General features: G+C 44.5%; 1 protein-coding gene across 1 annotated transcript in view; it reads left to right on the top strand.

Moving 5' to 3' along the window:
* The window catches only part of LOC142503308 (interleukin-12 receptor subunit beta-2-like), a 38,466-nt gene extending 13,666 nt beyond the window's left edge, over nt 1–24,800 (top strand). The window contains exons 7-17 of the mRNA XM_075615457.1: nt 849–993; nt 3,006–3,088; nt 4,163–4,385; nt 6,912–7,109; nt 7,868–7,969; nt 13,535–13,690; nt 15,577–15,699; nt 17,813–17,882; nt 19,151–19,276; nt 22,379–22,469; nt 24,053–24,800. Of these exons, the coding sequence (XP_075471572.1) occupies nt 849–993; nt 3,006–3,088; nt 4,163–4,385; nt 6,912–7,109; nt 7,868–7,969; nt 13,535–13,690; nt 15,577–15,699; nt 17,813–17,882; nt 19,151–19,276; nt 22,379–22,469; nt 24,053–24,652 (1,917 nt within the window). The 3' untranslated portion in view covers nt 24,653–24,800. The remainder of the gene's footprint in view (nt 1–848; nt 994–3,005; nt 3,089–4,162; nt 4,386–6,911; nt 7,110–7,867; nt 7,970–13,534; nt 13,691–15,576; nt 15,700–17,812; nt 17,883–19,150; nt 19,277–22,378; nt 22,470–24,052) is intronic.
* Nucleotides 24,801–26,910: the final 2,110 nt, after the last annotated feature.

The following is a 26,910-nucleotide window of genomic DNA, read 5'->3' as shown; positions in this document are numbered from 1 at the left end:
TGTTTGTTATTTGTATATCTCATGTGTTCACCTTTTTCAAGGAATAAATTATATTTTATCATATCTAAGCCTTGTTCAGTTCAACCCAGGTATTTTTGTTGTGTATTATTAATAGCCTGTCACAAAGTTACCGTCACAATATATCACAAGGGTTGCCAGTTGGCTTCTCCAAAATTACTGGACACAATGATGAAAGGTGTGACACTCTCAAGACACACACACCTCTCACCACTCCATGCTGTTTCCTTCTCTCCTTGGCCCCACCCCTCAGACTCCTCACACCTCCTCCTGATTGGCTGTATTACCCAAGAGCAACCAATCAGGTTGGAGGAAGCTGCCCAGCCCCCTAGCCACAGTCCTGCTCTCTCCCTGCTCAGTGAAATCCCACGGCCCCCCAAGCCGGTCAGGTCACTATGTACAGGGAGGTAATACCGAACACATACATGTACAGGGAGGTAATATCGAACACATACATGTACAGGGAGGTAATACCGAACACACACATGTGCAGTATTACATCTAATTTTTTACTGGACAGTGTCCAAATACAGGACAGTCCGGTTCAATACTGGACACCTGGCAACCCTATAAATATCACGCCCACTGTATTCAGCAGTGCCAGCCAGAACCCTTTTATAAACCCAAATGTAATAGAATGAAACAACACGTGGATGTAATTACACTTCTTGCCATATAATGCCCTATTATTCGCTATACTGTATAGTCTCTCTTGTAAAGCGCTAAGTACCGCTGTGGGCACTATATAAATATAGACATACATACATATAATGCTGTGGGACAGTAAAAAAAAAAAAAAAAAAAAAAAAAAAAAAAATTTTTTTTTCTAGGTTGAAGAACAAGTATTGAACAAAAGCAATGTCCTTTTAATGATGATCAGCCTGGAAGCCCAGGCGTTGCGAGTTCGATGCAGAGAGGCCAGGGGGGAGAGTTATTGGAGCGGATGGAGTCATCCCTACTTAATTCCAGAAACAGGTGAATGATCCGTTAAAAAAAAATGACACTTCTAGATAACTAATAAAAACTAAGATGTAAACTTGAGCTGATTCCCAAGGGGAACAGACGGTTAGAAACAGCTCGTGCCAACAAGAAATCCACAATTAGAGACATTTCATGTATTAAGGAAATCATATTATTTGCTAACATCTTTTTTTACCACTTTTGTTGTAAGGTTTATAAAGCACAGTTAATTGTGTCAAGATATATTCAAAAGTGCACACACAAAATACATACAGTAGTTAAAATGTTTTTTTCTCGCCTACATTTAGTATTTTGGAACCAAAAAACACACTGTGTTTTGAGTTTATAGTATTACCTTGTGCTAAAAAAATCAATCAATCAATCATCATCTCCTATTATATAGTTGAAACTCAGGCACAATTTGGATAGGATTTGACCATTAGGGTTTATCTACATTAAATTATTTTATATTTATCCAGTGTCACTTTGACATCTGGTGGCCACTTTGTGGTACTGCAGGGTTAAAAAAATAAATGACGGGATATGGCTATTATGGTTGACATACGCACACACTAATGCCCACACTAACACACTAAAACTAACACACGCACACTAACGCACATGCTAACACACGCACACTAACGCACACACAAACACACTAAAACTAACACATGCACACTAACACACACACACTAACACACACGCTAACACACGCACACTAACGCACACGCTAACACACGCACTCTAACGCACACGCTAACACACGCACACTAACGCACACGCTAACACACGCACACTAACGCACACACTAACACACTAAAACTAACTAACGCACACGCTAACACACGCATACTAACGCACACACTAACACACTAAAACTAACTAACACACACACTAACACACTAAAACTAACACACGCACACTAATGCACACACTAACACACTAAAACTAACACACGCACACTAACGCACACACTAACACACGCACACTAACACACACACAATAACACACTAAAACTATCACACGCACACTAACGCACACACTAACACACGCACACTAACGCACACAATAACACACTAAAACTAACACACGCACACTAACGCACACACTAACACACGCACACTAATGCACACAATACACACTAAAACTATCACACGCACACTAACGCACACACTAACGCGCACACTAACACACTAAAACTATCACACGCACACTAACGCACACACTAACACACACTAACACACTAAAACTAACACACGCACACTAACGCACACACTAACACACTAAAACTATCACACGCACACTAACGCACACACTAACACACTAAAACTAACACACGCACTAACACACGCGCTAACACACGCACTAACACACGCACACACACACGTAACATAGTGACCTCCTTTGGCGCTGGCTGGGTAAGAATTGTAATTATTTGCGGGGGATTTTATAAAATGCCAGAGATAAGAGAGATTAGTAAGGGTTTTGCAATATCAAACCGTTTGGTCTTACGCCGACATGTTTCATACGTAGAACGCGCGTTACCGGTCTCTTTCAGCACCAGAGCAGCTCCTTTATTTAAAAGTACATACAGTATATGTATATCATTGTTTATATAGTGCCCGCCACATACACAGCGCGTCACAGCCGTAATAATATAATATAACACATAATGGGAAGAAGCGCATTACAGTAACATTAATAAAAGGCGGCCCTGCCCCGAAGAGCTTACAATCTAAGTTGGGCAAACTTATTTTGTCCACTTTTCATATATATTCTTGAATCCAATTACTTCTGGGCTGGAAGTCACATAATGCCCCATTCAATGGCCATAATTACTAAGCGGTGCTACTGTATAAGACATCTTCATTTGAATGGGCTGAAAAGGCGCATAATTACTAAGCAGGGCCAGAAGGTGTCTCAGGAAGTAGCATCGCTTAGTAAATGACGCCCTAAATACTTTCATCCATATGATAAAGACATGTATGTTTCTAATAAGAAGAATGAATACCTGCAATACTTTGCAGCTCCCTCTGGAACGTTTAATGTCTGGAGGCTTCTTGGTCCTGTGTATCCCAACGGAAGTCAGGAGGTCATCGTTCTTATACAGGTAATGACCAGTCAATATATTCATAATAATAATATGTTTCTTATACAGGTAATGATCAGTCAATATATTCATAATAATAATATGTTTCTTAGGAAGATAAGGACCTGTCAATATATTCTGAATAATAATATATGTTTCTTAAGCGTTGGCAGTGTAAATTGGCAGGCAAACTGAACCCCTGTCCCGAAGAGCTTACAATCTATTGTTGGTGCCTGAGGAACAGAGTGATAAAGGCACTTGCACAAGGTCACAAAGCGTGCTAATCTTCAGCACGCCTCAGCTCACGTTCATATGAATGGCAGTAAAGGCGTGCTGAAGCATAGCACCGTTTTGTGGATCTGGGCCAAAAAGAGGTGACATTAAACTGCTCCTTCACCTTGGGACTACATGTGGGATATGCTCTGCCACGCCCTGCATTTGTAACACCTTTGGGATCATTAAAGCAATCGATCAGCAGGCCCCAACTGCAAACAGATGCTGAAAATGTGACGTGAGAGGAGTCACTTAGCAAAGGTATTGTAGTGAGAACCAAATAATGTTTCGGGCTATAAAGCAGCAATCTCACCCAAAATGACCTCTTTTTTTTTTACCTTAAAAGGCATCCGTTCTGCGCCAAGTTCCAGGGACGCCCCGGTAACTGGTAAATTGTACTTTCAATGTTTTGTAGTATCTTGCAAAATAAAACTCCATATAAGGCTGCCGGGATCCCAAGCAGAAAGTCGCGACGTTATCCGGCGATATTGCTGCTGCTTTCTATTGGTGACGACGGCTGCACTTACTCGTTTTTTTGCAGTTACAGACCCGGTGGCCATTTTAATCTCCCGGACAAAGTATTATTGTCTGGGATATTATAGGGGTTAACTTAGCAGCAACCAGGAAGTCCCTGGAAATGGGAGCAGTGCACTCAGCGGGACCCCCCTGAACCCCTAAAAAGACTGACTGTAATAAGAAAAAAGCAGTGAGCGTGTCATGTTGTAGTCTAGTTTGTGTTGTGATAAAACCAGATCCAGCTTTCTACACATCTGTATGTAGTCTCTACAGCTTGTTCACTGCTGTGATTTTATTGTGTCCCAGCGGACTGCTCCTGACTTCCCGTGGGGGAGAACCGTGGGATATAACGTGTTCTGTAGAGAGGGTGGAGAAGAGACTGTGATTCAGATGTGTAACAAATCTGAAATGCAATGCAGCACGGCAGTACCAGAGGGAATAGGCACCATCTTCATTGCGTCTTACAATTCCCACGGACAATCTTCACCTAGTCATATCCCCGTGCGACAACTCGAGGCTGATACCAATGGTAAGTGACTACTGTCGTTTGCACTGTATTTTAACCTGTTCAGTGGCAGTGAGACCTGCAAGACATTGCTGTGAAGGGGTTAATACTGTGATGTGTAACTGGAAATGATTGTATGTATGTCTTTATTTATATAGCGACATTAATGTACATAGCGCTTCACAGCAGTAATACATGTGATATTCCTATAAATAACAAGTAATACAAATAACACATGATGGGAAGAAGCGCTTCAGACATAAAAGTGACGTTTAGGAAAAGGAGTCCCTGCCCCGAAGAGCTTACAATCTAAATTATTGTCTAAATGTAAAATGTGGTCGTTGTTACAGAATTAGAACTTTTTTATTTTTCAGCTTATAGTTCTTATTTATTTGTAATAACTTTATTCTTGCATAGTGCTGGCAGCTTAGTCAACTTTTTACATGGGAAATGAATGGAGATACAGTATAAAAGTGTAACCGCTCTTAAACGCCCCAGACTAGCACCTGCTCCTGGGTGGGCGCCTGAGTCCTCCTGAGTCCTCCTTCTCTATGTGATATACCACACGTGGTTTTAAGTCAGACAACGGGAGACACACTACAGTAGTGTTTATGGTATAAGAGTATTTATAAAGAAAGTAGCAATGTTCAGTCTGGTACCTTATGATCCCTAACAGGAGGACCACTATATACATTCACATAACAATGGTAACTTAGCATTCCCCATTAAACGCTTTGTGGGTTTAAGTCAGTGTCTGTTGCTGAGGCCGCCCAATCCTGGGTATCACGGCCAGTGTGATGGTGCCGACACACAGTTGGAGCTCTTAACTGCGTATTATTGTAGCATGTCTGTACTTCACAAAACCCGTCGGCACCCTTTATACTGCTTCTGTTGAGGGTCCCGTCTGACGGTGCGAGTTTCTTCTGCTGCTCTCACTTGGATGGTCCCTGGGCCTCCACGCAATAACTGATCTCCCTCCAGCCAGCGTCCGCTCACACAGAACGTAGACTGGTCACGGGTCCTCAATAGAGACGGGCAAATCTGCCCCCCCCCGGATTTTCTTGCATTTTCCCCCCAAAAATCCATTTTGCGGTGTAAAATCCGCAAACGGATTTGGTCGGTTTTAATCCGCGCGGATTCATCAAAAACCGCCATTGGATACAAACCGTGGACGGATTGGTAGGATCCAATCCACGGATTCTGCAACTCGTTGGTGGATTCTTAAAAATCCGTCCACAAATTGCGGCATCCGCAGAGTGTACTGGCAACAACAATAACAAGAAATCCGCACGACGCGAACCGCCCTTTTTGCGATTGATCCGCTGAAATCCGCGAACCAAAGGAACCGGCCGATCCGCTGCGGATCCAAATCCGCCCCCAGCATTTGCCCGTCTCTAGTCGCCAACAGTCAGTCCTGAGATCTCTCAGGTACGCGCCGCGGGAGGAGGTGCCGGAGACAAGGTGAGAAGCCCCATGCTCTCCCCCCCGGCACCGAGCCCCACCAAGTTAGAAACCGTAGTTAATGCCAAGCTGTTAGCAGCGCTGTATTTACGTAGTCAATAACGTAACATTAACGCATTTTTTCTACGTTAAAGAGCATAGCTATAAACTATTAACGGACATTAGTGATATTAATATGCAAATAATATGCAGATGAATCTTGAGTGATATCACCCTCTAATCATAGGGTGACCATCTTCTTCCCGGGACACGTCGCACATGCGCGGAAAGCGAGCGCCGACAGCATATGCGCAATCAGAGTTTGCCAGCTGCGCAAGCGTGATCAGAGTTTGCTGATCGGCGAGTGCAGACTGCGCGTGCGCTTGCCGGCTATGCATGTGCCCACCTGCAAGCTCCGATCGCGTGTGCCCCAGCCGGCAAGCTGCGAGAAAACCGGGACATTTACAGACATTTCGGGATACCAGGACAAGGGACAAAAAACCGGGACGTATGGTCACCCTACCTATTCACCTAACTCTGTTCAGGTTAACAGAGGGGTGGGCAACTCCAGTCCTGAAGGGCCACTAGCAGGTCAGGTTTTCAGGATATCCCTGCTTCAGCACAGGTGGCTCAATCAGTGGCAGGTTGTCTGGTAAAGAGGTAGGTCTTGAGCCTGTTTTACTAGATTCCCAGAGAGGGGCCTCTCCACCTGTACGAGGCAGATAATTCCAAAGAGTGGGAGCAGCGTGGCTAAAAGTTCGGGCGCCAAAGGAAGTCACAGAGATTCTGGGAACTGTTAGGAGTCCTTCACCTGCAGATGGAAGTGAGCGAATAGGAGTGTGGGGTACTAGAAGCTCTCTCAGGTAGCTGGGAGCCTGGGCATGTCGGGCTTTGAATGTTAACAAGCCAATCGTGAAACATTTCGAGCTTTTGATTTAGGACACGTTTCAGGTTCAATTTCAGACCCAATGTTTACATATGGAGGAATAGATATTATATATGTACTGAACGGTGTTAGTACACAGGTAAATGATACACACTCTGTATTACTCTTTTGGGTGCTGCTATTGGGAACTACAACAAACCTTTGTCAATGTTATTATTTTATAGGTTTCCCAGCACCACAAAATGTGACAATTACATCCGGACTTCAGACATCAATACTAGTTGAATGGGAGCCTCCTGAGAAGACAGATGAATTTGTTCTTTGGTTCGTGCTTCAATGGCTTCCTGCTCCCTGTGATGAGAAGCAGCAAAATGTTTCATGGCAAAAAGTTCAGAGGAACGAGACTCATTTTTACATAGAAGGTAAAATACGTAACTTATCTACAGATGCAGCCAACGTTATCACACGTAATCCCATATCTCCTGTCATGTGTTGCCAGGCAGAACAGGGACAGTGTCTCATTCCTTATCGCACCATGTGATAGGTGGGGAAGATTCATTTTGTATTGTCCACAGTATACATATATCTGTAACAGGGGCTACGTGTATATTACAGGGGCTACGTGTGTATTACAGGGGCTACGTGTGTATTACAGGGGCTACGTGTATATTACAGGGGCTACGTGTGTATTACAGGGGCTACGTGTGTATTACAGGGGCTACGTGTGTATTACAGGGGCTACGTGTATATTACAGGGGCTACGTGTGTATTACAGGGGCTACGTGTGTATTACAGGGGCTACGTGTATATTACAGGGGCTGGGCTACTTATGTTTTATAGCAGCATTAATTAGATTTGTGTTTTCTTTGTGTGGAATCAGCTCCATAAAATAGTTTAAACTGCTTGTTATCTTTTCCAAATCTAAACTGTGGGCTAAGAACCTCATGTAACAATCAGCAGAGCCACATCAGCACCTACAGGGGTTAAACAGGGGGCTCGTCCTCACATTCAGATGAGTGGTGAGTCACACTTACATTCAGATGAGTGGTGACTTATGCTCAGACGAGTGGTGGCTCATGCTCAGATTCAGACGAGTGGTGGCTCATGCTCAGATTCAGACGAGTGGTGGCTCATACTCAGATTCAGACGAGTGGTGACTTATGTGTGTATTGTGTTGCAGACCAAATAAAGACAGGACGTCGCCTGAACATTTCGCTATACGCCGTATACAGTAACGGAGTGAGCAGACCTAGCACTGGTTGCGGCTTTTCACAGGAGTCAAGTAAGTTTTACAATCTTAACATCCCCCTGAAAGTATTACCAGTGGGGCTAATGTTATAGTTTAGGCAAAATGAGAGAACTCAGGCCCGGATCCTCAGAACCACGTTACTGATTTACCGAGGCGATAACTTAAATTACAGTTGTCTTCAAACCTCAGTAACGATGCGGTAAGTGCTGTATTCAGCCGTAACGAGCCCTTGCGTTACTATAATTGCCATTAGAAAACTGGAAAACTGCCAGAGTTGTCCCAATCGTTCAAAAGTGGGGACAAAAACACTGTCTCAAACTAAAGGCCAATCTCCCTTCTCCCAATCCTATCCAAAGTCATGGAAAAATGTGTCCACTCCCAACTAAGCGATTACTATACCAAAACAAATTTCCCTAGCCAATTCCAATCTGGCTTTCGCCCCAAACACTCCACCGTAACTACCCTGCTAAAAGTTTGCAATGAAATCCTGTGTGGAATGGAACGGGGACAACTCACTGGTGCAGTATTCCTAGATTTTGCAAAGGCTTTTGACACTGTTGATCATGCTATCCTGCTTAACAAACTCCAGAGCTCTGGAATAGGGAAGCATGCTTTAAACTGGTTTCAGTCCTACCTATCAGGTAGATCCCAACATGTGTCCATCTCAGGCTCTAACTCCAACCCCCTGGATATCACCTGTGGCGTCCCGCAAGGCTCTGTTCTGGGGCCCCTAACTCTTCTCAGTGTTCATCAATGATCTTCCCACAGCTTGTAAGGGAGCCTCAATACACATGTATGCAGATGACACAATCTTATATGCACACGGCCATAGCCTCTCCGACCTTGAACACGTACTTCAGTTCGACTTTTTGAGACTCGAAAACTGGATTTCCCAAAACAAACTGTTTTTAAACACTGACAAGACTGTAACAATTGTATTTGGGACCAAGACTAAATTTTTAAAGCTTCCAGTGACTGAGCTCCAGATCAGAACCAACGCTAACACCACCCTAACTCCTGTTACTAGTTTGAAATACCTGGGCATATGGTTTGACTCCCACTTAACATTCGGAATGCACATTGATACCCTGACATCCAAAACCTATGCCAAACTAGGTGTACTTTACAGGAACAAATCCTCCCTAAGTCTGCTGGTCAGAAAGCGTATTGCACAGCAGATGCTAATGCCAATTATCGACTATGGAGACATAGTATATGGCTCGCACCCCAAACCCACCTTAGCAAACTTGACACCTTCCACAATTCAATTTGTCGTTTCGTTCTCCAATGCAACTACAATACACATCACTGCGAAATGCTCAAAGAACTAGATTGGTCATCACTCGAGTCTAGGCGCAAAGTTCACCTTTCCTGTCTTGCCTTCAAATACTTTCTGGGCAAGCTACCCACCTACCTGAACAAGCTCCTCACCCCTACCACATGCAGCACTTATCTGAGATCTGACTCCAAAAGACTGTTCATGGTCCCAAGGCTCAACAAAGTATCCGGCCGCTCCTCCTTCTCTTACCGTGCACCCCAAAACTGGAACAATCTACTCTCACATCCGCCACCAGTCTAAGTTCTTTCAAAACTAAGGCTGTCTCACATTTTAATCTGGTCTGTAACTGTTACATAAGCCTATAATATACATCTTCTCTAACTGTGCATGCAATATATTGTATATAATGTATACCCTGTTCATTTATGTAACTGTATTTGTAACCATATATTATTTGTCATATTAACTATGCCCAGGACATACTTGAAAACGAGAGGTAACACTCAATGTATTACTTCCTGGTAAAACATGTTGTTATAAATAAATAAATAAATAAATTAGTGCTAATGACATGCAAAAGACGTATATCATATATATATATATGTACTGCAGGGGCTGAACCTGACGTTATTAAGGTCATAGCTAAAGGTGGCGTTACTTACATCCAAACCCTGAAATATGGGGTTTGCCCCCTCGCTCCTTAAGCCTATGCTAACGAGATAACTAATGCATGTTGGTTTTGCATAGAATTAGCTTTGTGGATTCGCTTTTTCCTTCGGGGACATAATGTCCATTATGGATTTTGATAACAGTATGTTACAGGCCCCGAGATTACAGATATTTGTAGATTTTAGACGTAGCGCTTCTGTATCACATTTTTGTGGGTACAAAACTAGTGCAAAAATAGAACCAGATTTAGCCAAGAAAAAAATGATTCTTTTCCATGTAATGTTTTTTTTTTTACTTTGACAATCCTGTGCTGTTTTTAATCAGTCGGTTGTATGCAGTTCTGCATTTCGGGAAACGTTGGAGGATGTGGGTATCCCGGGGTATCCCGGCCCGATCCAGGGTTAGCTACCAGTAACGTCAACTCCAGCGAAAGCCAGATCAGTTTACAGGGTTGCTACAACATCAGGTTTGACCCGGAGACTACGGGTTTGGGGCACTTACCTCCGGGTTATGGGTTCAGCTCCTTAATCTCTGGGTGGGGGCGTGGTGTGACGGCCGCTTCCATTCTGCTGCCCACCCCTCTGTCAAAATCAAGCGTCAAATTATGCCACGGACGTCACAAACGACGTCACACGGCGCCTCGTTGCCATGGCAACCTTGACGTCGCGACGTCATGATGCCGTGTTACCATGGCGCCACGTGATGGCACTTTGCTGATGTCTGCGACGTCATTTGATGCTGAATTCTGAAGGAGAAGCAGGGCAGCAGGCACAGGCGGCGGGCACAGGCGGCGGGCACAGGCAAGTGCCTAATGGCGGTGGAAAGCTAAATTCGCCGCTGAATATCACCCTAAGCAAAATCTGCATGGAAAGGGACAAACTTCGTAGCTTCTCATTTGAAGACATCGTCAATAACTTTGCTCTTCAAAAATCACGGAAAAAAAAGATTTTAATATTAAAATTAATGTAATGGACACACACTATTCCTTTTATCTTTACTCCGCCATCTCTGTATGTAACAACGCTGGTATAAGGCTTTCATTCATTTCCTGTTTATATTTTCAATTGTCCCATCAATCAGAATAAAACATTTCTCATGTTTGGGGCCTCTTACACGTGACATAAGCTTCGGGCCTCAGAAGGTCCAAGTCCAGCCCTGATTCTATCCAGTTTGCAATGTCCCTAATGGCAGCGGAGGGGTTGAGGACTACACAGCCAGTTATTTGGTTGAAGATGTTCCATTGCGAAGGTCCCCTTTCCTGATGACATAAAGAGAGTCACAGTCTTTGTAATATGGTTATGTGCTGGGGAAAGTCATACCCGGTACCGTCCTGCATCAGGAACCGGCTGCATTTGTCTAGCGCACAGACTCTGTTACCAACAGCTGCACAAGTAACCTGCGCAAGAGAGAGTGGATCCGCGTCCCACATTGACTACTTGTGTGTGTGTCATGTGGCTAAAACCATTCAGATTTTTTCAAGCCAGTGGAAAAGCTGTTTCCTGCAGTTATCATTTCAGTATCTCCCTGCGCACACACAGCAGCACACATTTCCTGTCTCCTTGTGTCTTGTAACTATGTAACTATGTCACTGTCTTAAAGGTGCTGTCCCTTTTTTTTATTTTTTTATCAAGGTGCATTTTTCATTTCTTGTAAATTAACTTGTATCTTCATCAACTGCAATTTCCCATTTGTGCCCATACTCTGCTCACTATAAAGTAAATTGTAATGCACTAATATACAGTACATTTCCACTACCAGCATTGTGGTTGTAACATATACATTACACAAGCGAATATAATGGACAAATCCCCATTTCCAGAATGCATTTGAATCTATTTTTTTCTCTCAAAATGTTGTTTATAAAATGTCCTGGTTATAGTAGACACAGTATGTTATACACAAGTATCCGCCAACACAGGTTTTCAAAACATAACTATCAAGTTTATCGGAACTATTAACATTATTACTTTGGTTTGTCCACCGACTTTTTTTTCTAGTAACCTTGATTGAGTGATCTTTGTATGTACTTCTAATATGCACAGTATATTACAAACATTCGCATGATCCATACATAAAATTCTCATCAATTCTCAGATACTCCAAGGTATATTCATAATTCACACAAACTCCACCAGATCCTGCCGATCCAGGCATATTTCATACAAACACCCACCAGATCCTTCCGATCCAGGCATATTTCATACAAACACCCACCAGATCCTGCCGATCCAGGCATATTTCAAACAAACACCCACCAGATCCTGCCGATCCAGGCATATTTCATACAAACTCCACCAGATCCTGCCAATCCAGGCATATTTCATACAAACACCCACCAGATCCTGCCGATCCAGGCATATTTCATACAAACACCACCAGATCCTGTCGATCCAGGCATATTTCATACAAACACCACCAGATCCTGCCGATCCAGGCATATTTCATACAAACACCACCAGATCCTGCCAATCTAGGCATATTTCATACAAACACCCACCAGATCCTGCCGATCCAGGCATATTTCATACAAACTCCACCAGATCCTGTCGATCCAGGCATATTTCATACAAACTCCACCAGATCCTGCCGATCCAGGCATATTTCATACAAACTCCACCAGATCCTGCCAATCCAGGCATATTTCATACAAACACCCACCAGATCCAGCCGATCCAGGCATATTTCATACAAATACCACCAGATCCTGCCGATCCAGGCATATTTCATACAAACACCAACCAGATCCTGCCGATCCAGGCATATTTCATACAAACTCCACCAGATCCTGCCAATCCAGGCATATTTCATACAAACACCCACCAGATCCTGCCGATCCAGGCATATTTCATACAAACACCACCAGATCCTGTCGATCCAGGCATATTTCATACAAACACCACCAGATCCTGCCGATCCAGGCATATTTCATACAAACACCCACCAGATCCTGCCGATCCAGGCATATTTCATACAAACTCCACGAGATCCTGTCGATCCAGGCATATTTCATACAAACACCACCAGATCCTGCCGATCCAGGCATATTTCATACAAACTCCACCAGATCCTGTCGATCCAGGCATATTTCATATAAACTCCACCAGATCCTGCCGATCCAGGCATTTTTCATACAAACTCCACCAGATCCTGGCAATCCAGGCATATTTCATACAAACACCCACCAGATCCTGCCGATCCAGGCATATTTCATACAAACACCACCAGATCCTGTCGATCCAGGCATATTTCATACAAACACCACCAGATCCTGTCGATTCAGGCATATTTCATACAAACATTACCAGATCCTGCCGATCCAGGCATATTTCATACAAACACCACCAGATCCTTCTGAATCCAGACGTAAATCCAACACAATATGCTTGATCCATGCGTAATCCACACAAACACAACTGGACCCTGTTAGATCTTTACATCATGTTCACATACACTGCACGATCAATTCTACAGTATGTCCATGTGTAATTTACACAATACCTGAAATCTCCTGGATCTATGCGTAATTTACACAACGTAGTTGGATTTGGTATTTAGAAATGGAATAAAAACTCATGCATCCAGCTTTTCCCTTCTTCTTACACTCCTAAACCTCTGCAGAAAATAACGTCATATAAATATGTATCCCACAGAACCTATAAGAGGTCCCAGTGCTTCAGTCCAAACATCTTTTGGAGATAAGATACTTATCCTGTGGTCTGACGTTCCTTTGTGTGAACAAATGGGATTTATTACTGACTACACAATTTATTTCAAGGAAGGATCCAGCGGTTCCGTGACCCAGTACAGTAAGTACACACGGATACACGTTTAATCTTTAATATGGTGTTGTTCCGTGTTTAAAACAGCCATCTGTTTTTTTTTCTTGTTTGTCTCCATTTTGGGACAGCATGGGAACCGCTGCAGCTGAACCATGACTGATTTTTAGCTCTGTGGATCCCCCGAGTTCCCTTGATACCAGTGGTACCAGTTACTTAGTTTAAATCTTTCTCCAGGGAAAATAAAATGGCTGCCAGAACTCGGGGGGGGGGGGGGAATAGGAAACTGCAACATCAACGGTGGCGGCTTCCTATTTGACGGCCATTTAAATACCCTTTAAAAAACAGGAAGGACCCGCAGTTCCAATCCTGTAATATATATATTACGTTTAGTTAGGTGGGGGGGGGGGGGTTCTGGAATGCATTGCAGGCTTCTGTAGCACAGAATAATAACAGGTTATTATTGCTGTTATATACTGGTTTTGTCTTGCATGTCTTTCATAATTTGACCACACGGTGGCGGTATGCTCAAATAGAATGCAAACAGTTAACTAAATCTTTAATATAGTAGAGTTGTAGGAGTGATGTTAGACCCGCAAAGAAGGGCGGGGGGCCGTGCTGGTCCTTTCTGCTATGTAGTAACACAGGAGGCAGAGGGAGGAGGGGGTACGGTACCTTTTATTGGACCAACAAGTAGTTGATATGTTACAAGCTTTCCAACCTGTCATGGTCCTTCTTCCTGGTACGCTGAGAGGGTCGAAAGCTTGTAACACAGGGGTGGCCAACTCCGTTCCTCAAGGGCTACCAACAGGTCAGGTTTTTAGGATATCCCTGCTTTAGCACTGATTGAGCAACCTGTACTGAAGCAGGGATATCCTGAAAACCTGATCTGTTGGGGGACGGGAGTTGACTACCTGTAACATACCAACGACTCCCTTTATTTCAAACAGCAAAGGATCCAAAGATGGCGGACGCAATTGTACAACTTTCAAAATGGCGGTTGGTGCCCAAGCAGGGAAGCGAGACTCCCCGCAGCAATCCCTCCATGGACTTTAATAGAGGACAGTATCCTGTGGCACTCAAACTCCGTGACACGAGTCACGCGGACATGTCAAGTCTTTTCAATGACGCAGACGTAATGCACAACGTTTCGGGGAAATCCCTTCTTCCGCTGAGACACGTACGTGTTTTATACCTGAAGAAGGGATTTCCCCGAAACTTTGTGCATTACGTCTGGGTCATTGAAAAGACATTACATGTCCGCGTGACTCGCGTCGCGGCCGCGCACGCCTCCGCACGGGCGAAGGCACCGTGGCGCCAGCCTTAGCACTCGCGCTGCCCGTTCAGAGAGGGAGAACACCGGTCACATACAGTATTACCTCTCATTTTTTACCGGACAGATGGGCAAATTACCGGTCTGACCGGTTCAAAACCGGACACCTGGCAACCCTACCATACACCTCGGTCACCTCTTCAGTGTCAGAGCGCTGTGCCCAGCTGCTTTTTCTCAGAGTAATAGAATACAGCAGGAGTGGCCAACTCCAGTCCTCAAGGGCCACCAACAGGTCAGGTTTTCAGGATAACCCTGCTTCAGCACAGGTGGTGCAGTCGAAGACTGAGCCACTGATTTAGCGACCTGCGCGGAATCTGGGATACCCTGAAAACCAGACCTGTTGATAGCTCTGGAGGACTGGAGTTAGCTACCTTCTGGAATAGAGATGGGCAGGCAGGAATTAATTTGCCCTCAGGACTGCATATGACCTACCCCCACCAGCTGCCCTTGGTTAGGTAATGAGGGGCCGGAGACAGCAGGGTGAAGTTATACTTGTACATACCGTGGCGCAGGTTGCTCCGGTTGGGTTTTCATGCATCACCGTTGCTGTGTAACTTCACATGATCTCGTATTTCCTTGGCAGAATCGTCAGTACGGCACTTTTGGTTTCGCAGTTTAAACCCTGATGCAATTTATTCAGTTTGTGTAACTGCGTCAACCGCTGCAGGGAAAGGCCCGTGCGGAAACAGCGTAGTGTTTATTCATGGTAAGATAGCGCATTAATAAGGATATTACTTTGCAGGTACCACTATATACTTAATAATTGGCACTTTTTTGTTTCAGATGTGATACTACTAAGTGAGTATTATTGGCACTGGCGATGTTATACTGCTACATTACTGCTCCTATTCAACACTCTGTGAAAGTGTCTCGCTAGGAAGCTTTGAGCTCCACAAATTTCAATGGAAATCAGAGCAAATTCACGAAATATTGAATAGGAGACTCAATGTATGTACAGTATGCATGTATGTATATCTTTATTTATATCGCGCCATTCATGTACATAGCGCTTTACAGCAGTAACACATGACATAATAATAGGAATAAGCGCTTCATACATAAAAATAACATTAGGAAAAGGTGTTCCTGCACCGAAGAGCTTACAATCTAAGTGGTAAGTAGGGAGAGCTTACAGAGACAGTAAGCAAGAGACAGAGGGTGTTATGGAAAGTGCGGCTGAAAGGGGCTGAGGTAAATGCATGTCAGGCCGCTCACCATGCCTCCGACAAGACTAAATCCAGATACCTGAGGAGGAGCGTCCGTGCTGTGACTTTCTGTTCAGCTGGGAGTCAGAGTGAAGTGCGCGGTGTTCGGGGGAACACCTGAAGGTGAGCAGGCGTGCCGTTCTATATCGGAGAGCTGCCGGAGGTCTGCTGCCCAGTGAGGTGATAGCGTCTCTACCCCATGGAGCCAAGGGGTGCAGTGCTCGGCGGAACATCTGAGGAGAGCCGGTGCGCTTGCAGCCCGGTGTGTGGGCAGGCTGCCCTGTGTCGGTGGATGGTCGGGGGTCTGTGGCAAAGTGAGGTGATTCGTCTTGATCTTTGAGACCAGAGAGACGCCGTTACAGGATTTACTGTGAGTGACGACTTGGCAGACAAGCCGAGCCGCCGAACTGCCAAAACCGGCATATACCGGAGGACCTGACGCTATCAGCTCTATCAGCGTGAAGGTCCCACTGTATCCAGTGATCCGCAATTATCCACATCCCGAGGCGACGGACATCATTGTATCCAGCGAACGGTCACTGATACCTGCTACATTCATTGGCTTTGGGACTCTAAGGCCGCGCTTATAGTGCCAGCGACGGCGACGGCGACGCGACCAGTGACGTCACCCATCGCCATTGCGAAAGTTATATTTTAAGTTTAGGTGACAGAGCTGGCTGCAAGGCCAGTGACATCAGAAAAGGGGGAGGGCAGAAGCACGGAGAAGCTCCTGATTGGCCGCAAGGGGAGACCGTCGCTGAAAAAAATCAAACAGTGCATTTGTCGCCGGCACTATAAGCGCAGCCTAAGCCTGAGGTAACTAATCAGTGGGATACAATTATAGAGATACGGAGAAGGAAACCGAGACACTCTGCGCTGTTGTACACTATTGAATCTCTATTAGTATTGTAAGATACCATTGACTCTTTCATTACTGCACTCTAGCTAGTCCCAGTGATTTGACATTCTTTATTGCTTAATACAACGAGCTCAGGACATTATATGATCTACTATCAACATTTCCCAGTCCCTCTCCCATTAGGTTTTTTTTGAACCATGTATATTTTTTCTTATTGCGCCGAATGCATTATATACATTACACATGCATACATATAAAATCAGAAACAGGGCGCACACACAAAACAGAATATAAAATAAAGGTAAAGGGAGGGTGCATACTGTCCAAAAAGATACAAAAAAGGAAAGAAACAGGACAGGCTCCCTATATTTAAAAAAAAAAATAACTTTTTTTTAATATAGGAGTGCCTGTCCTGTTTCCGTCCTTTTTTTAAATATAAATATATATTGTGATGCCCACACCACGTTGCAGTCTCTTTTATCCCAATTTAAGGCCGAAAACACTGTATTTTTCGCTATGGGGTTTATTTACAGAGATTAAATCATACACCAACAGGCCCACCGTTCCTTTAAGTCCTAACAAAACATAAAAAGAACACCTATTCTATTTAGGGAAAACTAACTACGCCATAGCTTTTGCCCTCTCTAGTTGGATGGCCAGCTAAGCTGGTTTCCACCCCCAAAACATGCCCTGGCATAGGCAACAATGTGTACAGTCTCTGCACACAATAATAAAGCATTTGGCTTATCTGTTAGTCCTTTGGAACAGACATCCCTGCTTCAGCACGGTCTCTCGTCCTCCCATCCTAGGGAAACTAGGCACCACGTGAGCTCAGAGAAACTCTCCTCTGTAAATGCCAAGGACCGGACATCCCCGCTTCCGCACGATCTCTCATCCTTCCTTCCTAGGGGAACTCGGACCCACGTGAGCTCAGAGACACTCTCCTCTGTGTCACTCTCTTCTCTGTCCCCCTTCTCTGGGAACAGCAGTGTCAGTCCCTCTCTGTCTGGCAGCTTCATGTGTCTTTTAAAACACTTCCCCATTCACTCAGGAGTCCAGCCTGATTAATTAGTTTTCAGCTGCTGCTTTTCTCTAGGGAAGATTAACTCTGTGTGTTGAAAAAGTCCTATAGTTGCCTTATTCCAGGCCCTAGAGGACCGTGATGGTATCACAATATATATATGAAAAAAGAAGAGAGAACTGCGTGCCACATAGCATAAATCTGTGTTGATGTTTATTATCCCAGTAAAAGACTTCTAAATTAACACACTCACAAGTGTAGCAAGAACAAGCGCATTTGCGAGAGATATAAATTCTCACGATGGTGGTGATTACCTGCTGCAGTCATCTCACGGTGCCGCATGGAGAGCCGACGTCCCACTAAGGCTGCATCCCCGCTAGTGCTGAGCGCGCTGAGCGGGTGGCACTTGCCGAGTTAACTTTGTGCAAAATGAATTCTCACGTCCCTGCACACGCGACGCGTGCGCTTGGGATGTCAAAAAAAGAGTGTTTGAAGCGCGCTCAATAGGCCCCCCATGCAACCCCCCGCGCGCGTAAAATTCAAAGGACACCCGCGCTCATGCTTGGAGACTTGGTGACATCACCACTCAAGCATGAGCGCGGTCAGCGCCAGCGGGGCCGCAGCCTTAGTGATCCCAGTCAGTCAGCGGGACAGGGAGTTCTAAGATTACCTTTGAGTATGGCCACCTGCAGATCGTTCATTTTATGGCCAGAGCAGAGAAATGTTCGCCGACAGAACTTTCTCTTGTTCCGCGTGTGATGCTCTGGCGATGCAGATTCTTTCTCTTGTTTACCCCCTGTCCCGTCTCACCTATGTAGTAGCAGCCCCCTGGGCATTTCATGCACATGATGAGGTACACGACATTGCTGGAGGAACAGGTGAACCTTCCTCTGATTTTGTACTTCAGATTCCTGTGTGGTATTTGTATTGTGCCCGCTGCGTGGAGCATTGCGCAGGTTTTGCATCTTGCGTCCTGGCGTGGTCTTGTCCCACATTCAGTTGTACTGTACACACATATATATATGTATATATGTATGTATCATGCTTGTTGAATGACACTGCCTTAATGTAGCGATTTTTTTCCCTTAGGTAAAAGTTTGCAGAACTACGCTGGACTGTTACTGGGAATAAGTTTTGGTGCCATCATCTTGACAGCTTTTGCTTTGACTTTGCTGTTTAAAAAGACAATCCGAAGAAGGTACGCTTTTCATTTTGAACTACTGTAAAAATGGGTGAGACATGTTACCCTACAAATATGGAGGATAAACCTATTGTTATCATTCATATCATTTATTTATAAAGCAGGCATTTCAGTGCTCTGTGATTTTTTGTCAAATCAGAGGGGGGGGGGCATGATAGGGGGGGGGAGATGGGGAAGGGGGGTGAGAGAGGGTTCCCAGTTACCTATTATTAAAAAAAATCAGTGTTCACAGTGAAACATATTGTGACACATTTGAATTAGGAATTGGACATTTGGTCGTGGCAATCTCGCCGCGATCAGATCTCCACCGGCGTTCGGCCGCAAAGAGACGCTCCCCCCCCCCCCCATACTCCTCTTGTGTTGCATTTTGTCTCCTACCTGTGACTGGGACTCTAAGAGAGGTGGAGCTGAATAGTTAATGTGGCTTCATTTCAAGTTTTATGGGGTTTTCACTGGAAGTGCAAGATGATCACGGGGAGGTATTTTCCGGTTAAAACCTAAAACCATCATCCTTATTTACTGTATCAGATTCCAGCACAAGACCGCACAATGCAATCTGCTCGCACGAGAAAAGATTTGTGCGCACAGCAACACGTGCTGTATCTTAATGAATTTGCACTTTCGGAATTAGCACAGAAACAGTATCGGGGGTTCATCCGCTGACTAACAAATAGCTTTTTCTTTTCTAAGCTGCTGATTTATTATCAAGTGAAGAATCATAAAACGTTACCAACCTCAAACACCTCACAAGACGGGGCGACAACTCTCCCCATAGCCGTAGGGCCCCGAAGTTCATTCAATAAGACAGATTGTTAGATACCTGCACACAGCCAAGACAGGACCATACTAATTCACACAGGAAGTGTAATTAATGGGGAGGGTAATTGGCGAGAATTCCCCCCTATTGAATAAGGTAACCCAAGTTCCATAATACGTAGAGGTTAGTGAGTACACGTTAGCAGTCCTAATAGTGAAACACCGGCTAGAAATACTCAAATATAAACAAAGAATAAACCAAAAATATATATATATGTGTATATGACAGAAAAATTAGTGATTCAAAAAAATTAATCACTCCATAAAGTATGTCTGTTGCATACCGCTAATTACACTCTCCATAACCCATATGAATGATGCCGGTCCTGCTCTGTATGTTAGGTCGTGGCTGTGTGCGTGTTCATTTTATGCGAGTTGATATTATTGGGGGGATTTTGCGCCGGTTACTTTTTTATATTGTAGCTGATGAGTTTATCTTTTTCTTTGCCTCATCTTGTGAGGTGTTTCTGCGTGGTATTTATAGTCATCTAGAGCAGGGGCGGCCAACTCCAGTCCTCAAGGGCCACCAACAGGTCAGGTTTTCAGGATATCCCAGCTTCAGCACAGGTGGCTCAATCAGTGGCTCAGTCAAAGACAGTGGCTCAAAGACTGAGCCACTGATTGAGCCACCTGTGCTGAAGCAGGGACTGATTGAGCCACCTGTGCTGAAGCAGGAACTTATTGAGCCACCTGTGCTGAAGGTGGGACTTATTAAGCCACCTGTGCTGAAGGTGGGATATCCTGAATACCTGACGTGTTGGTGGCTCTTGATGACAGGAGCTGGCCACCCCTGGTCTTGGGTGACCAACTGAAGCTATTTTGTTTGTGTATATGGATTCCGTGTTGGGTCATACTGTATGTTGGTCTGGGGATGTTTGCTTTGTGTATCATAAACTATTAACGAGCCAGCAAAGAGTGTTCTCAAACGTTTAGAAACCTAAAGTGCAGATGATAGTTTCCGTCTCAAGCAAACTCATCGGGGAGATTCGCTAAGGTCAGTTGCGGCTAACGGACCTGAACCGGCGTTAAGGGCTATTCAAGTCAATGAGAGTTAGAGCCCAGACTGGTGGCATTTTCCATCCGCGGAATTTAATGAGTCCCCCCCATGGTGACTACACGGCATATATAGGAAGCAATTATTTAGTCGGAGTATGAAATAAGGATCTAGTTTACCCCCAAAGTGTCATTACAAAAATCGCATTGAGTTGGAGATTGGAAGAGATCTTCTTACTGTATTATTCTATCCCAGTGGGCACTGTATTATTCTAGCCCAGTGGGCACTGTATTATTCTATCCCAGTGGGCACTGTATTATTCTATCCCAGTGGGCACTGTATTATTCTATCCCAGTGGGCACAGCATTATTCTATCCCAGTGGGCACTGTATTATTCTATCCCAGTGGGCACTGTATTATTCTATCCCAGTGGGCACTGTATTATTCTATCCCAGTGGGCACTGTATTATTCTATCCCAGTGGGCACTGTATTATTCTATCCCAGTGGGCACTGTATTATTCTATCCCAGTGGGCACTGTATTATTCTTTCCCAGTGGGCACTGTATTATTCTATCCCAGTGGGCACAGCATTATTCTATCCCAGTGGGCACTGTATTATTCTATCCCAGTGGGCACTGTATTATTCTATCCCAGTGGGCACTGTATTATTCTATCCCAGTGGGCACTGTATTATTCTATCCCAGTGGGCACTGTATTATTCTATCCCAGTGGGCACTGTATTATTCTATCCCAGTGGGCACTGTATTATTCTAGCCCAGTGGGCACTGTATTATTCTAGCCCAGTGGGCACTGTATTATTCTAGCCCAGTGGGCACTGTATTATTCTAGCCCAGTGGGCACTGTATTATTCTAGCCCAGTGGGCACTGTATTATTCTAGCCCAGTGGGCACTGTACTATTCTAGCCCAGTGGGCACTGTATTATTCTAGCCCACTGGGCACTGTATTATTCGAGCCCAATGGGCACTGTATTATTCTAGCCCAGTGGGCACTGTATTATTCTAGCCCACTGGGCACTGTATTATTCGAGCCCAGTGGGCACTGTATTATTCTATCCCAGTGGGCACTGTATTATTCTATCTATCTATCTATATATATCTATATATATATATCGCTATAGATATATACAGTATATATACAGTATATAGCTATATATACAGTATATAGATATGTAGATATATATACTGTATATAGATATATATACAGTATATAGATATATACAGTATATAGATATAGATATAATGTCATTTTATTTTTTTTCTCCTTTAGAATTAAAACATTTGTTGTATCATCGGCACCGAAATGTCTCCATGAAGACTATCCTCATGTTGAAAACAGCACAGCGGTAAAGTCCTTACAGGTAATCTTTGCACATTGTAACCTTACATGTAACTGATATTCCAGTACCATAAAGACAATCCACGTGGGCACTGCTCATTACAAGTACTGTATGATCACAATCCCACAGAAAGCACACACAATTCTTCTTGGTAATATTCAGACGTCAGTATTTTTTTTAAGACTTGTGTAGCCCTTTGTACTTTGAGAAGTGGGGAAGTACAGAGCTGCTGTCAGTGGGAGCTTTTTGGGTGAGCACAGCTATTGCGTGAACAAGAGGAGAAATACCATACATTATAACTACAGGAGAGGTCGAGTCACTATGATTGCTGTGGGATACGTAGATAGGGGACATCACGTAGGGTTGCCAGGTGTCCAGTATTGAACCGAACTGTCTTGTATTTGGACACTCTGTCCAGTAAAAAATTATAGAGAATACTAGACATATATTTGTCCGGCATTACCTCTCTGGACCGGCTTGAGGGGCCGCGGGATTTCACCGAACATGGCAGTTGCTAGAGGACTGGGCAACTTCCTACATCCTGATTGGCTCTGTTACCCAGCATCAGCCAATCAGGAGGTGGGGCCAAGGAGAGGAGAAAACAGCATGGAGCGGAGAGCAGAGAGAGAGAGATGTGTGTGTGTGTGTGTGTCAAGCGTGTTTGGAGCGAGCGCACATGTGTGCGTGTGTGTGCATGTTGCACTTTTCACCATTGTGTCCAGTATTTTTGGAGAAGCCACCTGGCAACATGGAAATATGGCTCCGTGAAAGTCCCGAAAGAAAAGATGTTTGAGGGTTAGAAGGGTGAAAACTGCACCGTGGAATGTTAAGGGCAGAAGAAGATGGAGTAGCTACTTACTAATATATATATATAGAAATTCAGACCACAGGGCAGTCTAAACAATCCAGTGCTCCAAAAAATGTTTGTAGAGGTGTGTGACTGGGGATGTGCTGTATATAAGTGTCTCTAGATATTGTAATAGACACACCATGTGTGTCAGCCTGTGAGCAATTGCCAGTAAGGATAACGTAGAATAAGAAGGTAATGAGTAAGCAAAGATAGTAAATGAAAGGCTTGTTACCGACTCGCTGCCACATGCAGCACGATCGCGTCGTAGTAAAATTACTCACAGGTAGGTGAAGTGGGAAAGATGATTATAAATCTTGTGCAATCACTGGGAGCCGACGTCTCCTCCAACAGAAGCCTCCGATGACGGACAGCGCGGCATCAGGAAATAGGGGAATCCCCGCGATGGAGCTCAGTAGCCACAGCCAGGGCAAATCCCTCCGTATGGTAAAGGGGGGTGAACGGGCCCCCAAACCGAAGCCTCCGTCACTGGCCAGACGCAGCCCCAGTGCGGCTCGTCAATGATAAGTAGCCGCCTGCCTCTATCACCGGAACGGGTTGCTGTGTATAGCAGGGTGGAGATTACATATATATATAGGCTGCATTATACTATACTATACTACTCTCATTGACTTATGCTGTCACTGCAAACTCTCAGCGGGAAAAAAAAAGTCTGTTTGTGATTATTGATTTAATTCATACTATACACTTATTCTGTCTGCAACAATGTTTCATAAAATATTTTGTTTTTATTTAGGTAAATAGAGGGGTGATTTCCCCCTGTTCCCCCCCATTATACAGTGATCCGGAGATTACAGAGGTGCAAGAAATATTACTGCAGGAAAACATCAGTTATCCCATCCTAAGAGCCGAATATGCCGAAGTGACCAAGAACAATGCCCACAACGCCGAGAGCATAACTCTTCTAAACTCCCCCCATATTAATACCCCTGAGCAGACGGTTGGATATAGGCCACAGACTGCCCAGACCAACGTCGGGAAGGGGGATTCCTATTGCATTCCGTCACATATTGCATTGAGTTCAGAGAGTGATATGGTAGACCCAAATGCAAAGGCCTTGTTTTGGACCAGTGGAACTGGGATACAAGCTGTTGGTTTCCAGGAGGTGGACTTCCTCCTAAATAGTCGTAATATTAAGAAACATGACATTCCCGGCCTCCTGCAGACAGAACCCAATGTCTCTTTGGAATATACATGGGAAAGCCAATTATCTGGTGGGGTTATTGAAGCGCAGACTTTCCCCCCGGAGGACCGTGCGTGTTGTCCAACTACCGGAGTTGAAGAATTTTCAGGCACAAAGACCTATTTTCCACAGATGCTAGCAAGAGGAACATAATTGGGTCTGAAAAATGTGATTAGTCACACAGCAAAAAAAACTTTTTACAGCGCGTACGCCATTTTAGATGCGGCAGAGATTTTTAACGCTAAGAAAAGTGGAAAACAAATGACTCCATTGTGTACTTGTAATATAAGTTGCTACGTGAGAGTGTGGCCATTGTTCTGTAACTGCAATAGTGCGAAGTCAATGAGACTTTATGTGCAATAACCCGATTGACGACTTGCAATGCAGCACCCCTCTGGTAGTGAAAGAGTTAAAATGAGGCGATTGCATGCAGTCAAACTGTGCCTTACACAACTGCCAAATATAAGTCCAACGTTGCTTTGTGCCGCTCTATGTTCACAAAAAATTAGAAAATTGTTGAATTTTGATTAATGTGCATAGCCAATAATTCCAGAGCCAGGAGTGCATCCGACTGTCTCCCCCAGGCCACCATACCTGCTTCATCCACCCCAATGTCATGTCATGCAGCTGTTAAACTGCCCACAGAGAGTCTGGGTAGTCATATGTAAATTACATCACTGAGGGAGTTACTTTTAGTTCCCAAATCCATTTTTACATTGACCCCCTACAGCAGGCCTGCACAACTCCAGCCCTCGAGGGCCGCAAACAGGCCAGATTTTCAGGATATCCCTACTTCAGCCCTGCTGGCTTAATTAGTGGCTCAGTCATACAGAGCCACTAATTGAGCCAGCTGTGCTAAAGTAGGGATATCCTGAAAACCTGGCCTGTTTGCGGCCCTCGAGGACTGGAGTTGTGCAGGCCTGCCCTACAGCTTTCACCTGATGGTATATTATTACCCACACGTGGGAAACTCCAGTCCTCAAGGGTCACCAACAGGACAGGTTTTCAGGATATCCCTGCTTCAGCACAGGTGGCTCAATCAGGGGCTCAGTTAATGACTGAGCCCCTGATTGAACCACCTGTGTTGTAGCAGGGATATCCCCAAAACCTGGCCTGTTGGTGGCCCTTGAGGACTGGCGTTGCCCACCCCTGTCCGCTAGGCCTAAAACAAAGAAGCACAGAATATTTCCCAATAAATGTATTGACCTAGATTATTTGTCAGTCCCCGCTCTCACACAGCAGGGATTTAAAATAATTCTGTAAGTCACCACGCCACTTACAATGGGATTCACATAACAGTGTCCGTTTATACTGCAAACAAGTGCAAGTACCTAACCAAACTATTACAAGAAACACGAATCAACAGATTTCAGTGAAAATGATTGTTCTGTGCTTATTGGACAGCAAAACTAGCCACAGAATGCTGCAAGACGTCTCAAATGAGTGACTTTTTTTTACAACACAGGAAGGAAGTGAAACACCTAAAGTTTGGTGCACAAGCTAAGAAGATGCAAAGTAAACATCCATTAAGAACACAATAACAAGTAACAGTCTTTATTTCATTTATATCACATTCGTAGTAATGAATCTCAGCAAAAATTAATTCAGGTTACATAGTCGGTTCCTGAGGATTTATCCGCGTTCTACTCCTGCATTTAAAAAAAAAAGGATTTGGGTACCGAAAGATATAACCCAGGGGGTGACCAACTCCAGTCCACCAACAGGCCAGGTTTTCAGGATATCCCTGCGTCAGCACAGGTCGCTCAATCAGTGGCTCAGTCGAACATCTGTGCTGAAGCTGAGACTAATTGAGCCACCTGTGCTGAAGCAGGGATATCCTGAAAACCTGGCCTATTGGTGGTCCTTGAGGACTTAAGTTGGCCACCCCCTGATATAACACAATGAAACGACCTTGTTATTTTCAGGTTTAAAAAAAAAAAGTGCAAAACTAGAGTTATTTTAGCATTGGAGAAATGGCCGTAACGATGAGGTGCCTTAATTGTTCTAATAATATTATTATCTTTAACCTCCTCACAGCCAAGCAATATATGGTTTTGCATGGGGATGCTGGAACCCATGGGGTTGAAGGGGTTAATGGTATGTCCGTGTTTACAAATGTGGTGAAACTGCTGGGAGAAGTTCATCGTGTTCTTAATTGTCTGTCCTTGGGGAAAGAACATATTCTGTTCCTCTGTTGCAGACGCGTTTCGCCTGCAATAACCAGAAACAGCCAGACCAGTGACCGGCGGCGGACTTCATGATCCTCCGCCCCTTGCGCACTTACATGCGGCGGCTGCCCTCCTCCCGAGTCGCAGTGTCACACGGCGTCGCGTTGCCATGGTAACGCGGCGTCAAGGTGCCGTGGCAACGAGACGCCAAGTTAAGTCACGATAGCGACGTCCGCAGTGTCA

Source organism: Ascaphus truei, chromosome 10 (genome assembly GCF_040206685.1).
Source record: "Ascaphus truei isolate aAscTru1 chromosome 10, aAscTru1.hap1, whole genome shotgun sequence".
NCBI lineage: Eukaryota > Metazoa > Chordata > Amphibia > Anura > Ascaphidae > Ascaphus > Ascaphus truei.
This window is presented reverse-complemented; position numbering and strand designations above follow the sequence as displayed.